This window comes from Balearica regulorum, chromosome 8, assembly GCF_011004875.1.
Source record: "Balearica regulorum gibbericeps isolate bBalReg1 chromosome 8, bBalReg1.pri, whole genome shotgun sequence".
In the NCBI taxonomy this organism is placed as follows: Eukaryota; Metazoa; Chordata; class Aves; order Gruiformes; family Gruidae; genus Balearica; species Balearica regulorum.
This window is the reverse complement of record NC_046191.1, coordinates 17082188-17100904: the sequence shown is the minus strand read 5'-3', so window position 1 is coordinate 17100904 and position 18717 is coordinate 17082188. Positions and strand designations below refer to the sequence as shown.

Genomic DNA, 18717 nt, shown 5'->3' with positions numbered 1-18717 from the left:
AGCCAACAATCCTTGGTCCCTAGATGGAGATTACTTCATAACAGGCCATTTGTATAGGAAAGGCAAGACTTATTTCAAGTTATAACTATTCCTAACTTCATTTCCCTTTCCAGTTTCTCTCATCTGTGTTCTTATCTAAAAATTTGACTCCTCCAGTTATTTTGACTAATAACTCATCTACAACAAAACATGCGTGTATATGGTTCCTGTCTCTAGCAACGTAATTTTTGGAGGATTTACATTTTCTCAATGTCAATACTCAGTCTCCACTTTCACATTACATACCAGATATGGTTCTGGAAAGAACGCACCTTCCCTTTTGCATCCTACAAACACAATTCTGAACTAGAAAGTCATTCTGCTTAATGGGAGGACTTCTATACTGAATGACAGAAATTAAACTGACTTTTTTTTCCTCCTTTTTATAGTTTTAGACAGGGTTTAAAGTTAGATAGTTTGACAGCTTCAGATAGGTTCAGAGTTCTTTCTTTCTCTCCTTCTCCATCTAGCCCACATGTAGATAGGTCTGATCAACAGCCACTGAAAGAGGAGCTCCCATTTGGCCACTTACTTTGCTTAGGTTTGGATGAACAGTACCTTTGACAAATAATTGCCCTTGATTTCATTCCGAATCCTTCAAATAATCTGTCGTGTCTCCCTTCCCTTTTTTTTTGTTTGCTAAAGAGTTTTTAAAGTCTGTGCCATTGTTGTAAAACATGCTGCATTGACAGATGGACGCCGTTTACTTATGTTTAAGTTTCTACTAAGTAGCATTGACTACTGGATATCTGATAAAGGTTTAAGAAGATAAATTTATCCTGATCTCAATTATTTTACTCTCCACAGAAACTCTAGGAGCTTGAACAAAATATCTCCATTCAGAAAGACAGATATTGTAGCCTGACATAAGAGAAAAATGTTGAGACTCCAAATCTACAAAAAATATTTTTCAAATTGAAAACATCTGTTTTCCCCTCATAGCACTGCTGACACAGAATCCAAACATATTGCTTGTTTGAAGAACTACAAGACTGTTTCAGTAAAATGCATCTTCAAAAGAAAATACATTACTAAAGTACCGGCTACTTCACTCTGTCCAGTCCCTCACACTTTCCCCAACTGTGCTACATATTCAAATTTGTTCAGTTAGATTTCATCACTGATATACTTGACTAACAACCTAAGCTACATTTATCTCCCTACCAGCATTCGGAGCTGTGGCCACAGAAGAACGGAATTTGAAGCCAAAGTTTCTCTGGAGCACAGTCTGAACCTCCAGCTGCCACACATTCATCAAATGTCTGGAACAAAGACAAAATTGAGCTGAACTTTAAGATCTAGTATACATATTGAACATCTCAACCTGGTTAGTGGCTAAATGTAGCAGGGACAGAAAAACACAGGGTATCATGTGAAAGAAAAAAAGTATTTTTTGCAAGACTTGCTTTCACAGTGTTACTAGGAGTACCTATTTGTCTCAATTAAAACAGTACTTGGACAGTCTTTTATGATTAGAACCAATGAACAATTTGATCTTACCCAATACATTTGATATACCTTTGAGATATCTTTGATAAAGGCTTTACGTCAAACCAAGCAAAACTAGTCAGTAAGTGTTAGTATCATTATTCTTGCCTTACAAAAGAAGTCACTAAAGATACAGCATCAAATGCCACCAGGATTTGTGGATATTGAAACAGCTGGATCTTTATACAATAGAACACTGCATTTTGTGTTTTACTTTAAACAATATTCTATTACATTTTAAATATTGTGACAACTGCAATTTCAGAGGCTAATTTATTTTTGGCAATCAGAAGATGTGAAAGCAAGTTGTTCCCTGCATAACAGAATACTCCATCCATACAACATCGCTCTACATCGATAGAAAGCTGTAGCAACAGAGAGTTTCAATTGCAGTAACACAGTTACAATAAGAATTCCATTAGCATTGGAAAGAATTTGTAAATATTTTACCCACTCACCATAAAGTAAGTATTTATGACACTTCTAATCAAGATATAAGCCATGTATCTAGGATGGATTTTTTAAAAAAATATTTAGTAACAAATAAGTGATTGCACAGAGAACTTTTTAGACTGTTTCTTCTGTATAATCACAAGTTCCTGTTCAAAACTATGTAAAATGTTTAATTATTTTGTGTTAGAACAAGGACAACATCCTTGGCTTCTATTTTGAGGTGAAGTTCCTGAGATAATCTGAAAAACTTACTGATATCAGGTCAAAGCAGGGATTAACCTGTTGTGTCTTGGTCCACATTGCACTTTGAGTTTGGAATAGCTCATGTATGTCACATATGACAGATAAAAATGCAGCTTAACTAAGACAGACACTGGTATGCTTTCTCTAGCATAGTTCTCTACAGAAATTCTGCGCTGATCTTAACGAGTACTTTATAACATCAGCATTACCTAAAGAACTAAATTGTTTAAATGCACCTCCTAATTTATGAATGTGTATACTAAATATGAACTGGCATCTGTCAAAAGAAAGACTTCTTTGCTTTTACCTGCAGGTTATTTTATAGTTAATATGCAAGAGCAAGCAAGTAATTTTCTAAGACGAAATAGGACAGGCTTCCTTCCCCATTTCCTCTTATATACTTACCTTGACTACTCCATCCAGAGATTTCATTATAAGAAACACTTGTCTTTACAGATTCTGTTCTTGGAGCCAAGCTATCCATAACTTTGGAAGCACAGGGATATAGAAAGAAAATTAACGAAGAACTCTTCCATAGAAATGCTGTAGTATGGACTGGGAGGGGGCAAGGGTGTAAAGTATGTTGAGATTCCTTTCCATTTAATAAAGGCACAATTGACTTCCATTAGAAAGATTGCGTTTTTGACCTTCCCTACTTTTCATTTGAAGAGCTCTTAGTGAACCTACTATAACACAGATTAGCACAGATATCAGTGTTATAGACGCTGCAATTGGGTCAATCTATCGTTGAGATTACTGAATTTTATATCAAATGTATTTAAAACTGACACCTTCTAAATATGTACAGTTCTCTTGGAAACACCATGGAAAAATAGCATCACCTGATATAAATGAAAGAAACCCTAAAACTTGGCATATCAAATCAATTTCACTTCAAATGAACTAGAGATGCTTACAGGACAAGTTAAATCTATATTGCAACAAGTCTCAGACCTAAATAAAGTGGTATGTTAGTGACAATATGAAAAAAAGCATCGTAAACAGAAAAAACATAAGATTATTACTGTAATGCATTACAAACATTATGAAAAGGAATGCATTTCAACATCTTCCGCAAATCAGAACTTAAAAGTGCAGTCTACCAAGCAGTAGCATTTGGGATTTTGGCTTAACATTTTCCAGTGACTACCTAACAAGTCTGTTCGGATTATAATTCAAAAATAAGCTAAAACTTTTAAATTTCAGTCTTTTTAATAAATATTAAGTCCTATAAACAGCTTGAACTACGTAACACACTGAACTTTCCACCTCATTCATCTTTACCACAAAGGAATTCCACTGGCCAAATTGCGCGCCTCGTGAAAAGGTTACAAAGTATGAGATCCTGTCTCCCTTTTTAAAAATGCCTTTATGATACCATAACACCAAATCATCTCTGCAGTCAGTTTATGAAGACACATTTTTTTAAAGCATAATTTCAGTTACTGTTCTGCTTGAAGCTTTCCTCTGCCTATGCTGTAGGATGCCTGGACAAACTGAAATGCAGTAGCTGAAGATGGCGCCAAAACCTAAATAACAGAGGAGCAGTTAGTTATCAAGTGGAAAAGCGGATCGGTCTCTTCCCAATAGTTAAAAAACACTATTTGGATGGCATGGCAAGGGTCATACAAAATGATTAGTCATGTTTATTAGTTGTTGTAGTGTTTATAGACTAAGCTGTATTCAGTGTGACTTTTGTTTAGTTAATTTTTCAATGCCTCTCAGTATTCACATGGTGCTACACTAAATTGTCGACATTACAGAAAAATTTCATCAGTTTGAGAAACTATTGCTACTGAAATTTTAAAAAGTGTTTGGCTCTGTAAAGTACAAAACCCCCTTACATTTTATAAAAGCTTCCACACTGTTCTAACTATAGTTTTATAAACTATATGAATATACTTAATACCCTATTTTTCTTCCTGATTTAAGAAAAGTCCAAAGCAACATGCTCCAACAAATAAATGTCTTACTGCGAACCATGACAGCAGATGTATAAATTATTTCCAGAATAAATATATAACGGAGCCTAAATGATGTTGCCATTCTGAAACTCAATTAGTCATCGAGGTTTGAATATGCTAACCTGAACTACTCCTACAGACACCTAAGACAGATGGAGGAGGTATAGAAATGTATGATTTATACTCCGTAGTTTTCATGCAGACTCTTTATACAACTCCATTGTAATACTTACATTTAAAAAAAATAAATTGGGTTGCTAATTATAAAAATCAAATATCAAACCAAAGCATCAACAGTTCTACAGCTTTTGGTGAAAGATGTATCTCTCAGTCTTCAACAAGAAGAAATGTAGATTTCTTACACAGGAGAATAAGCTTAACTTGATACTTAGGACTCTGGATATCTGAAAACATTTTTTTAAACTTCATTTGATTTTTTTAACAAATTGCACCATAAAGTGAATTTATAAGGTTACAAAGAACATAATTAATGTTACATTCTGGTCCAGTATGGATGAGAAAGGGAGAATAGAACTTACAAAGCCACCATCATCACCAATGCTGATACAAGAACTATTCAGCCTCTATCAGGACATTTTTTTAAGTTGTTTTCACATTAACTTTAGTAAGAACAACATATATAAGAAAGTGTACTTTACCTTTTTATCCCCCTGTTTTCGCCTCCGTAGCCCTGGTCTGTAATCATCTCCAAAGCGCAGAAAGTAATAATAAGAAACTAGTCGTTCTATAGGATCTCTTATGACATTTATGTAAATTGGTTTCTTTTTAACACCAAATCTGAAGTAAAAGAGGAAAAAATGTCTTTTAAAGGCCAAATCAAAGCTTCTCATCTAATACCTCAAAGTTTGTTTCTATTGATACAACTGAAATCTATATACAGGGAAGACGATGGTGAGGGGAAGTTTAATGATCACTTCCTCCCATCCCCATATCCAATGTGTTACGTGGATGTGAAAGTCAGTTCAAATTCAGTTTTCCCAGGATTCTGATTTTAGGGTTTTTTACTAGAGAAACAAATTAACCCAAAATATTCTCACACAATAGATACTAAAAATGTTAACACAACCATCCAGACTCTAGAAATGCCTTAGTTAGTCTAGCAGCCACATATGTGTTAGTAATAAGTACAAGGAAGTTTGGTACTGAGTTCCTGCCCTCCTGAACTGTGCTATTCAATGTTGCAAGTGGTTTTCCTGGCAGGTCTCCAGTTGTCAGAGACATGAACTCCTACAGAAGGAAGACAGCGCTCAGAGCCTATCCATTACCTGGGTTGGATCCATATGGCTATGCTTATTAAATATAAGCCTAAGATAGTATCTGTAACCATATTAACTTCTTTACCTAAAGATATAAATTTTTTCCTTAGACATTTACCCTAAGCAAATTTTGATTTACTGTGGTACAAACAGGAAGCTTGATGAAATGACGTGGTAAGCTCATGGGACACACGAGAAAGATTTAAACCACCAAAACTGTTTTGTGCAAATGCTACCCTTTAATGATCTACATTCTAGACAGCTTTTACAATACATTTCTCAGTTTTATTTTCTTTTCCATTTGAGACATTACTGTGGCAAATAAATATGGTATCCAACTACTGAAGAGGTTATATCACAATGGAAATTGCAAGTGTGTCAAGTGCCCTGAAGTAAAGCTAGGAGCTGGAAAAAAAAAATTCTCTTCTGTTCCCATGCAAACTTGGAAAGTGTTCCACATTGACAGAGGGCCATTCAATCCTCCTAACTTGGCTAATACAGAGAGCGCTCGTAGTTTTAAGATGCAGTACCATTATTGTTAAAGTGGTACTCTGTAAGTTATAATACCAGATACTGCTTATATGAGGAATCTTAAATTGAAAAGCTGAAGAACAGAAACATAGAATAAGCAGCAGCAAAGAGGAAGTTAGAAACAATTAAAAGGCATTACTTTGCAAAAGACCACTGCTACAGATACAGAAATTGTTAAAGGCTACAGGAAGACCAATTGATTCTTCAGATGTTGCCAGCAGAGTACCAATGAATCAGACGGTGGCAGTTAAAGGCAGCATTGCTGACATCTGTCTGTATGCCAGCTCTTACTCCCCAAAGTCCACAAAATAAGAGCATGTGAATGTTTTAACCACTTTCATGCAAAGTCCAGACTTTGGACTGCACTCTCTTTAAGTTGCGCTGAAGTGCCTGAGATGTGCACGTGTGTCTCCTTCTACAGACTCTACTGCAAATGCTGTAGAAGGCTGCAACAAAGCATTTTGATATAGCAGCAGCCTCAGCCAGTAATATGTATCTGTGGGTTAAATCATGGTGTCCAAGCCCTTGGAAACATTTGCGCTGGATTGTACATTCATATGGATTTGCACACGACCTCGCAAAACTAGCTTCAGTTATGATAACGTAAGCCAGTTACTATGGTAACTTTATTAATAATGATAATGATTTGGCAATCGCATTGTCAAAGAACTTTTTTCCAACCATTTACCAGGGAATAAGGGTGGATCATAAATTAAAAAGAGGAAAAAAAAATTAAACTTTTACTACTGTAATTTCTACATGGATAGATTATGACAACCTGTCCTCAATACTGTTAGTCATTGAATCCAGTACTTCAGGCTTCAGCATAATTTAAGAGGTACTTCTGATACTTGACAGTGGACCTAAGTCTGATGTCTGCGTATAAGCAGGCATAGAGTTTTCTGAAATATTTTACACTTCGCAACTATAAGAATGTTCACTACAAGAACATACCTCACAGCCTTAAAAGTGTGGGCCTTGGCAAGCACAACCAGAGTATTCAAGATATTATTTTAATAATGAAAACCTAAAGTATGAGAAAGCAAGCTGTTGTGGGAAAAAAATAAATCGTTTAGGTGAAAGGATAACAAACCACAAACACAAGGATAACACAGTCCTGGAGGGAAGATGCAGATGAAAGAAATCTGTGAAATTGCTTATATGCTTTCTAGATGCAAAATAATTACTTTTTAAAGTTCCAGTATCTGAAAAAGTTTTCAGCTTTATGAAGTAATGTATAAAGTAACATTCACCTTTGCTGTTCCAGAAAGCTGTTACTCAGTTCAAGGGTTTATTAATGTTGCAGCATTTGAACTTTAAAAAGGCAGAAAGGAAGTGAATGAAATTTGATACATTTTATTTTATTGATTAAATTGCAGTTAAGACTTCTTGCCTATTACTTTTTGTAAACGTCAAGCTTTTACTTGGTGACACTGGTAGTTTCCAACTGCTACCGTAGCTTTTAGCGTTTTCTATTATATAATACACTGTACTGGGAAGCTATGAAGCTCTCACTTCCCCTTCTCATTCTTTGTAATAAAAAGCTAAATTAAAAATCAGTGTACATAAAGCGAATAATTAAAAACAATGACTAAACAAAAAAAATTCTTACATACAAGAACTTAATTTCATTAAATGTTTTAATACAGAAACATAACATTACTAAGGACTGACTATCAGCAAGAGATAAAAATAGTGGTTACTATTGTTTGTGCAGTTGAATATGCTGAGATCTGAAAATTCCTCTTTCAATTTTAAACCATTTTCCCACGCTGCAAGTGCAAGCTGAAGCACTGCTTAGCAAACACCTTAAGCAAAACTGACTTGCCAGTTCAAGGGGAGGTTTCACAAGACTGAGTTACTGAGGATCACTGCTTTAGATCCAGAAGCAAAAGTAAGAGAAGAAAAGAAACACATGGAAGCAGGAATACAGATATGATCCTGAACCTTTGAAGTCACTGGGAGGATTTTTACTTCATTTTCTTTTAAATTAGTTTTAGAAGTAGCAAGATTTAACTCCGCAAGAATTATTTCAATGCTTTTTACAGCAAGTCAAATTACTACAGGCCAGAAAACTGCTTTACATTTATCAAAATATTAAAAGTTATATTTTAAAGGGAGAAGAACTACATAATTTAAGAGGCAGATGGTATTACTTATTATATGAAACATATTTGAGAAGATGTATCTTAAACGTCACAGAACGGGAAGCCAATCCTAAGGCAGAACTGCCAGTGGTCCTGAGAACAGCCAAGAGTTTCAGTAAAACAAGCTTGTAAAATTCAGACAAGGAGTACTAAACTTAGCACATAAACAGTTTTGAAATGAGAGCTGGCTACCTTTTATCATGCAAAAAGACAAGAGAAAGCTGTGAAATATCAAAACCTAATATTGCCCATTATAGGAATTTCAGTGTGCGAATTTTTCAAAACGGCAGTTGTCAGACTTTTTTCACTAGAGGGCACTAATATCCCAGCTGGATCCAAGCAACTGAACTACCATGCTACTCAACAGATAAATCCAAGGGTAACATACTTTGCAAAGTCCAAATAAGATATATGTCCATGGTAAAATCCTGGTTTCATTTCCTTCCAGGAAGTCACATTCTTCACAAATCGGACCTGTAAAAGTAGACAGCAGAAAGTGTTTCTGTCCGGCTGGCACAGATTAAGTTTCCCCATACATGCTGTTTTCTGGTTTGTAAGTAAAATCTTATAATGTATTAGAAAAAAAGTCTATTTTGAATATTACCAAAGAATTTGTGCCAGCTAAAATAGACTTCTCTGCAAGCATACAGATGACTTATTTTAGATCATCACAATTTAACGATCAGAAACTTAACAAAAGCAGAATACAGCAATCAGAAGGGCAATTCAAGGAAAGCTACCACAAAATCATGCGCAAGACAAACATCTAAATTTTTGTCCATTCATTTTATTTGTAATTTGAAAGGAATGCAGAATTCCCTCAGCAATAAGTAGAAATTCAAGTACAATTTGATGGAATTGTCTGATCTGTATTTAATACCTCAAATAAAAGCGTATCAGATTTACAAGCATGTTTAGACCTGTTTTACCTGGACATAAGAAACAAATCTGATGGTTCATTTGCTCCTCCCATCCTAAAATGCAATGCATGAGTAACCCAGAAATTTTATAAAATGTATGTAGTGTAAATTAGATATATAGCTTACCATTTTGAATAATTACCTTAAGCCTAACATTTCAGTGAAACTTCCATGTTAAAGCATGAAGTAGCCCTTAAAACAAGGGCTGATAACTGTTTTATCAGCCAATTTCACAAAAATAGGAATAGCTTTACATTTCAAAGATAAAACCAAAATAAGATACACGCCCCAAACCAGAAAGTAGGATCAAATTAAGTGGGACATGCAAATCCTGATATAGCTTGGCATTATTAGATGAACAGAATATTTTAACATCAAAGCATTTAACTCTGAAAGTTATGTCAAAACTAGTGAATTGGATAATAAAGAAAAGATGATAAATTTGTACTGCCCGAGCTGTCTGACAATGATATGCCATTTCTCAAGCTGTGAATTACAAGACAGCATTCCCTGCACATCTACAGTATCTTTTCTGTTATACAGTGACATAGATAACCACAAAGATACTGAGGTCTGAGTGAGACAAGACAGTCAAAAAAGGAAAGTTTGAGAGCTCAAGACAACACACTAATATTCTGTAAGGTGTAATGGATTGCGAGTGTCCTGAAACATGCTATTTATTATAACCAACCAATGGAGGATTTTAAGAGGCAAGACTGGCCTGCTGCTGTTTCTTCAAATTTGCAAAACTTGCAGTCTAGGATTTAAGAGATTGATAACCTTTACTTATTTCTTCAAACACTAGCTCTTGGATGCCTAGGTAAAAGAAATGGGTATTACTTTTTAATAACAGGCAGCATTCATTTTTTCAGTGTACAAGTTTCAGTCTGTGCCATTTCACAATTTTAACCATATATTCCACATGAAAATTGTGGCAAATCTAGTTGAAAAGCACTGCACAATGTTGTACAATGGTGTTTCATAAACTGCATTGGCTTTCTGCCTGGTTTTGTCCACAAAACAACCTAATAATATATCTATGAGGCTTTGAATCCAGCTGAACTATTTTTACTGCTACTGAAACAAACCACACTTTCATTGACTGTACCTCTCAAAGATTAATGACAAGATATTTTCAGTGGAGAGCCTCAGCTATGAAAATTTCCTAAATGCAAAGTATACATTATCCTCCCTTCCCTCACCCCCAAACCTCAAAATGTCACGGTTGGTTGATACAACTCCACAAGTAAACCAGTTATGCTACCTATTGTGTGTAGTGCAGCATGCATATTAAAGCGTACATTTCAGTTATGTTTCCGTGAACAAGCTTTCATACTCCTAATAGACTAGGACTAGACACAGGGAAGTGTTAAGTGCAAAATCTCAAGGTTCAGTTTTGTCTTAGATCCCTATGCCACCACCTGGCATCAAACCTTAGATGTTCCAGTAATAGTTAAAAAAAATCCTTTATTGTCTTTGTCTTACTATGTCGTTGTCTGCTAATAATTTTTATGAACATAAGATGAAATAATTTTTATGAACATAGGATGGATGTTCTAGCCTTTTATTAACATTAACATCAGGCAAGCTAAGAGAAGGCTAGGAAGGTTTTATAAGACAGCTGTGACATTTACATCTGCCTTAAGACAGACCAGCAACACGCTGTGCCCCTGACAATTCAAGTTTTTAACACCTATAACTAGCCTGCAGGCAAGAGATCATTTTTTCCCCCCACAGTTTGCAGCATTCCAAAAATCAGAATTGTTCCAGGTCACATACAGCCTAATGAGCCTGGATTCACACGGTTTAGGGCAGAGATGAATATTTCTTGCTGCTTCGTACTGTTAAATATGATCAATTTTACCTTTCTTTTCAGGGCTTAGCAGATACTGGAGCTTTTAAGAGACCAAGCAAGCTTCTCCATCTGAACCCAACTGAATAAAATTTGAGGTTACTTTAAAAGTTCAGATAGACGTGAATGGAATTCCTGTGAAGTTGGTTCATGGTGCTTTTATATAATCAGCTACAAAGTTGCTTCACAGCCTTTAGTAAGTGAGAAATCAGCTGAGCTTCACTGAATTAAAAAGCCAGATCAAACGTACTCTGGGGGCGTAAGATGTCCTGAAAGGTAAGTTAAATACATTCAGTTTCTAGAACGATAAGAATTTAAAACAAGTCCCAGTGAGTCAAAGGAAAAAAATCCCCCAAACCAGCATACTTGGTCCGAGCAAAAAGCCCTAGGAAATCTGTGCATGCAAACCAAAGTACCGTTGTAAACTGTCACCTCTGTCCACTAACAGCTTCCATCAATGCCTCTTCTCTACAGCCTGAACACACACATACGCACCCTCTGCCCCCCAAAGGTGGTACGGTCATTACCCTGTGGCCTGGTATCACATGGACTTTTGGATACCAAAAAAGCTGAAGCTTTTCATGTCATTATATTCTAGGTTTTTTTGTCAATAGCTAAATAACTGACTTAAAATTACAAATAACTGGGGGGATGAATATCACAAGCCTAGCCGGGTGAGGACACATGTGGATTTTCCATCTGAGCTTCAAAAAAAGAGCTCTCAAGTAAGACTGAAAACTGACACAGTGTCGGAAATCTGAGATTCAGATTTAAAGACCAAGCCTGATGGGATACTGAATCTGAATCCCTCTGCAGAAAGGCACCGGTAGCAGAGCTATCCAAGCTGTCATACAAGCTAATAACTTATAGTTAGATCTAAATCAGAGGGTCAGGAACGCTGGACACAGACCCACAACACACCTTTGGCTGCATGCCATGAGAAACCACAAGCAAGCTCTCGGCAAGGGCAGACGGGAAGCAATTTTGAGATGGTGAAAAGAGAGTTCACCAGTTCAGCCGCGGTACGGCCACGATACCCACCTCGCGTGAGCAGCTCTTTCTCAGAAGGAAAAATACAATTGGCACATGTACAGCACTGGACACTAGTACTCACTAGGCCATCTAACTCCAAGAGAAAAATTCTTAAGTGTTCAGGAGCACATGACAGTACTTCCACTTCTAACAGAGCCGCTGCGAACTTTTACTCGTTCCATTTGTGACAGCCATTGAGACCTTCACCACCAGAGGAAGTAAGTACTACTAAAGTCAGTATGAGTATGCTGTCCTCTGAGAGGCCAGTGTTTTAGAATACATTTGGAAGCAAGATTATATATTTTCAGGTTGCTCTTTTGAGAAAAATGGAGAGAAACTGCAGGAGAAAAAAGAACAAGGAACAGAAAACAGCAAGCCGAGGGAGTGAAATGCTGGCTAATTGTACCATGGCTTTTCTATGTTCACAACAGCAGCACAGAGAACATGTTCGCATACCCCCTTTTCTAATAATATATCAAGAATACATGCTGCAAAACAGAACAGTAATTTTGTTTTAAATGTTTTAGATGACAAATTCACCATGTAACCAAAAAGCTAAAGTTTGTGTGGCTGGTATGCCACCCAACTAGCCATAACAAAAGCATACTTGTAGGGACAAAAGGTATCAGCACTGAAACATGCAAGCAACAAATAAAATCCAGCCAAACAACTACTCTGATTTAATGAAAGCAAGTGTTTTTGTTACAGACCACACAGGTCAGAAATGCAACATGGGCAACATGGCACTCAGCTTGCTGCAAAGAAAAGGCCCAACCTGTGGAAAGGGGCAGTTCCCAGGATCCTGCTGTCAGAGAAACTCCAAAAGAAAGGAGGGCTGCTGGGACAAGTTCTATCTGAAACTAAAATGGATGTGTTAGGGACTCTTATCGGATTATCTCAAATCAGATACAGATTATATTTGGAGTGGATTTTAAATAGGGAAATAGGGCTTTTTTTCAGACTGCATTCAAGAAGTAAAGGTTTCACATATGGGCAGAGAACTCAAAATCTGTTACAGAATTAGTTTGGGAAATGTTCAGCAGAAGTAGTGCATAACGAAGGGTTCACTATTTTACAAATTTATGTCAGGCCCAAGACAATCTTCACCTTGCTTAGGGAGATTTAGTGTCATAAACAGTATCACTGATAAAACAATTTTGTCTCTATGTTTATGTATTTTACTACTGGTGCATATACACCTAATGCACTGAAGTGAGCTATACTGATGAAGGTGGCATGTGAATATTTAATGCAAATCCAAACCCACAAAGAGTAAACCTACATCAGCTACTACTCAGCACCCCTGCCATCTCCAGAATTCTGTGTTATGACTTGCAATGGCAGGTTGCTATCTCAATATACTAGAGATAAATAATTATTTCTTTTTCTTTGAACAACTATGCAATATATAAAGTTTTTCATTGTCAGCATTTCCCAGTTAAGGGCCACTGAAGGAGTATCAATTGTGTAATTAAACAGCATAATTTACCACCTTGGACAATAGCATAGTGTCAAATGAAAGTAGGACTGCCAGTATTGCATACATGCCCAGCATTAACGGATTTTCATTTTTCAATAGGTAATTATTAGAGGGAAGATGAGGAGGAGAGTTTCTCCTAGACAAAACTAAGCCAGTAAAGAACAAATTTGATTTGAATGAAATCCAAACAAAGTAGAAATGTAAGGCAAGGTTGCCTATGTTTAATTTATCAATGACTAGCTCTGCTATCCTTCAGGACAGATCACTACAATTCAAAGAGACACCTTGACAGAAACAGAATCTGTGGTTGGAAGTGCAGCACTAAGTATGACTGACTTGAGCATGATTTTTAATTAACATATATAGGCTTGTTAAACCTTTTGAAAAAATCACTCTGCTGTTGGTACATAGGTCTGTAGTACTTGTTCTATGCAAGATCATAGGGATGGCTACCAGATTTAGTAATCTCAGTAATTGTGTATGACAATATCACCTTCATATTTAGGAAAAGATTTCACAACAGCAAAACCCCAACAGTAACACAACCCCATTATCACAAAACAGGTTCCCAGTCCCACCTCAAGTACACTCTATGTTCCCTGCACTGAGATCCCTACCTCCATCTTTCTCCCACATACAGAAAGGGAAGTGGAGGGCCCTTACGATCTGCTTCCCCTCATCCCACCCCAGCAGCTGTGCTGAGCTGCTTCTGCCTGCAGGCATGCACTTCAAGGAACTGGAAGCCTCAGTGCTGACACGCTGCAATGCAGAACAGTTCCTGCCTCTGCTGCATATTAACTTAAGATAATCAGCATATAACTGGTAGTACAAAGCCCGGAGTTTGGAAATATTTGTTTCACAGACAGGGATGATGACATAGTGATGTTTCAGACTTCTGACCTGGATTCCCTGCACGTGCACTCATGACAAGCAAAGAAATACTATTTTAAAAATTAAAACAAAAATTCTACTCCCTCACCACACCCCACACCAAGAAAAATAGAGCATTGATCCTTCATCTTTTTTTTTTTTAATACTCATCATGTGATGCAGTTGTAGTTATGTTCATTTCTAGCCTGGGACTACACCGATTTTAGTGACAGATTTAAGTGGATGCAAAGTTCCTTTAGAGTGCAGGCTATTTACAACCACTTCTTTCTACTGGTTTTTATCACCTATGAGATCTGACCAGACCTAGTACCAAAGACAGAAGTACAGCCCTGACAGCATGGCACAGCGCCTGCACTAGTCAGAGAGGAAAGCACATAAGACTGCATGCACTGCAGATGGACAGACAAATATTATTACACAGCCAAAAGGCAGACAGTTGACAATACCATAAACTTTTACAGTTGTAACAACAAAGGTCATTTCTGCCCTAGCTGTGTCCCTTTTTAGCTTTGTTTTTGTTCAATAAACAGATACTTACCACCTCCAGTAGCACAGCAAAAACCTAAACCTATTTAACAAAGAATATTAATTCTCTACAAAGAAAATATAAACACATTATAATTCATTTATATCGGAAGATGTGACATAAAACCCAATTCCATCAGACCACAGAAGTTTGCAATAGCAAATAAGTCTTCTGTACTTTCCCCTTGTTTAATAAATACATCCCAAATGCAGCAGCTTACCTGATCTTGCAGAGACATAACAGGATTATTTTTGGTTGTATTGATATGTAGAACATGATATTTGTTCTTCGCACAAAGATCATAGGCAATATTTGTGAAGGATGTGCTGGCAGTCTTAGGTACTCTGTTGTAAATAATCACCACATCATCTTCTTCATCCAGTGTCACATCTTGTCGGGGGCCATCTACTGTATGACGTTGTTCTATTTCTCTGACTTCATGTCTTGCAATAGCCCTTTCTGTTAAGGATGAGAAATATAAAATTTACATGGAAATGTCACCAATTTTGAAGTTCAAACCGTAGCATGCAAATAACCTGGTGAAAAGCAATAACGGAAACATTTGCTGTCATACATATTTCTAACGTATCTGAAGCAAAACTTAATCTATAAAATGTATGAATGATAAAAGGTTAGTCTGACAGAGAACACAAAGACTAGAAAACAATATACTTAGGGAACACATACTGTATTCTATGACTCATGCTAATGTACTGGAAGTCATTGTCTCTAAAGAAAAATGTCTATAAAATGCTATCAAAATGGTGACATCGCTAAAATATCCCAAATAATTTCTATAAAACATCTATTTAAAATTATAATAAAAGGAATAACTCAAGCAATTTGGAGAATATGAATTTTCTGAAAACAGTAGAAATACTAACACTAGAGATTTAGTCAATTAACTGTGTAGAGGCACTGGAATTCAGATGAAACCATTGGTTTTTTAATTTCAATTGACACAAGCCCCAAGTGTAAAGCATTACAATAAATGGATTTGCAAAAATTCAATTAAATTTATTAATTTCAAGTTTGACAAGAATAGGAGCAAGTGGTGCTTACGAAACAGTTAACATTAAGGTGAAGAGTAATCTCTGAGTTCTGAAATATATCACATACATCAAAAAAAAAGAAACATGGAAAAGCAAGCTATGAACAAGATATTTTGGCAAGGTGACTACATTGCAAATAAACCATTTTTCCTTTTATACAAAGGGCAATACTCTGAGTAATTGAACTCTGCTTCAAGTGCTAAAAGTCTATTTGGAAAATAAACCCCACAGTATCACAGCTTTTTTTTTTTTTTTTTTTTTTTTGCTGCTGCTGCATATCAAATATTTTGTGCTGATTCAGATACAGCTTTGTTCTGATCTAGATAAGTATATAATACAATTTGCAATACAGATGTCAAAGCATCTTTTCTGATTCATTTATTGTGATATCACCTTTAATAATGTATTCAAAGGAATCTGCGTTGGCCAATAGTGCAAGCTGAAGTCAGTACCAGAAGAGTAGCATGTGATTCTCTGTATTATATTCTTACACAGGGTATAGCTCTTTCTGGATGACATGCTTTTAACAGCGGCAGCTCTTTGCCTTTAGTCCCCTTGCTTCCTGTAACCCAGCTCCTTCCATTCTCTTTCACCATCTCTTTAATTATAACACAAAATCACTTTTAAAGCAGAATCATTAAGCTGTGAACACCAGTAGCCTGTAATTCTACATAAATTGTCTTCAACCACAAACTTCCATCTGTCTGAAATGCTTCAAAGCTTAAACTCACTCATATGCTCGTATCTCACACCCCATAACTAAGTTACATCAGTATGAAAATGTTTGTAGAAAATGCTTATTGAGTATATCTCAATTTTCCACAGGACATCTGTTGCTCCCCACTACATCAGTCACAGTTTTTGCTCCTTCCTTTCTCATTTGCTACCTCTCCCATCACTGCTGGCAAACGTCCTATTTTGGAAAGAGATGAGGCAACAGACTCAGGTTGCATCCATCTGAAGATGGCTACAACAAAAAGGGAACAGCAACTCTCCCCTTCCTGCCAGTAACAGACTAGAGGAAGCATTTGGTAGGGGACATAGTTAACCACATGGCTGCCCAAGGCTACATGGATACTGAATAACATCGAGAGAGGCTGAAATGAAATAAATTTAATTTGTGCTTTCTAAACCAGAGTAGTAGATCTCAGCTAGATTTGAATCGTAACTGCACAGAACTCTAGGGCTGATGTGGCTGGCTGGTGCGGAGGGAAGCTTCTCCTTTTACATCTAAGGAGTAAACATTTGTGAAAAACAGACGTGATTTGCAAGAAGAGTGATGAGAAGTGTTCCTCTAATGAGGTATTTAAAACCATGATGACTCAAGAATTAATGTGATAAGTGCACTTTAAAGGCTATGCATAAGATATAAAAGACCTATGATTAGATGCAATTTGCAGAAAGGCTATTGCATACAATCACCTTCAACTTGTATGGTGAGAGGGGAAAGCAAGAACCTCTGCAAGGAGGAGAACCTTCACAAGTGTGAAGTACACGCAGTTCTATTATGAAAGAGTAAGTAGGCTTTAAATGTCAAATTAAAATGAAAACTAATCTTTCTGATGAAGAACTGAAATATTCTTTCAAATATTCTCTTCCAAATAACTGTAATAGTTAGAACCAACAGCAAGGATGAAGTGCAGGATAGAAACTGCTCAAGTGCAAGGGAAGCTAAAGCTAGTGAGAAGCAGATGAAGCACCTGAAAGCGTCTAACCTGGTCAGCCATCCTAATGGCCTATTTCATCACAGTCTATTAGTAGCACACCAAGGAAAACTGCAAGTTTTATAAAAATGCGTGGTTTTCCCCAGTCATGAAGTTTGCAGTTTTTCCTGTGAAGTGAGGAAGCTTTTTTTTTTATTCTTTGAAAATTCAGTTTAACTGTTAAATGGCACAGTTTATTTATTATTTATTTATTTATTTATTTATTTACTGGGGGAGGGGGAAGAGGTCCAGTAATGGTAACATGCAACTCCGACTAGTCTTTGGGTAACTATGTTAATCAGGAGTTAGAGAATTTCAGGAATTGATGAGCATTTGATTAGCTACTTCATTTGCTCTTCTATAAAATTGAAATCATCCTGGAAGTAAAAGCTGTAATGGTTGAAAAATGAACATTCCTGATATGTTTTTAGAACTACAGTAGAAATGTAATGTGTGCTTTAATGACTTTTTACATGCAGAAGATGGGGAGGAAAAAGATGCTAGGTATTTACTAAGTATATTTTGTTTAGCAAAAATCTCCTTAGATGACATCCTTGCAAATTTAACTTTGATTATGAGAACTTGTCTATGTAAGGTTGGATTGTTTTCACTGAAATAAATTAAAAAAAAATAATCAGGTCATTTCTTTCTTGTCAGAGAACCTGTGGACAAAATGATATCTTACAGTCTCATTGCTTTCATTGCATTCTATTTAACCTTGGTTTTGTAAGAAAAACATCTAGGCAAAATTATTAAGAGGCAAATGTCTAAACTGGGTTAAGACTGTCCACGCTAAGTTTTATACTAATTAATTATATCAATTTTAAAAGCTAAGCAGCATTTAAGCAAGTGGTACATTGAATACAAGGCAGTTTTTCATAGTAATATCTGATAATTTTAAGGCATGAAATATTCTGTCTCATTTTTTATTACTGCCTGTTTAGGTTCAATGTAATGAATAATTATTACACAGTTGGGAAAAATGCTGTTCGGTCATCTGCAGTTGTCCTACGTGCAAACTTTCATCAGCTGCATGGAAAGTTTGGACGCAGGCAGTACCATATATGATCAGCATAATAAAGGCTGCTACATTGGTTATTTACCAGCAGATTAATTATT

General features: G+C 36.3%; 1 protein-coding gene across 1 annotated transcript in view; it reads right to left on the bottom strand.

The window, feature by feature from the left end:
• HS2ST1 (heparan sulfate 2-O-sulfotransferase 1) overlaps positions 1-18717 on the bottom strand; it is an 82203-nt gene that overhangs the window by 5873 nt on the left and 57613 nt on the right. Inside the window, exons 2-5 of the mRNA XM_075759866.1 lie at positions 15064-15302; positions 8531-8616; positions 4847-4985; positions 1204-1301 (exon numbers count right to left, since the gene is read on the bottom strand). Coding sequence (XP_075615981.1) covers positions 1204-1301; positions 4847-4985; positions 8531-8616; positions 15064-15302 — 562 coding nt within the window. The remainder of the gene's footprint in view (positions 1-1203; positions 1302-4846; positions 4986-8530; positions 8617-15063; positions 15303-18717) is intronic.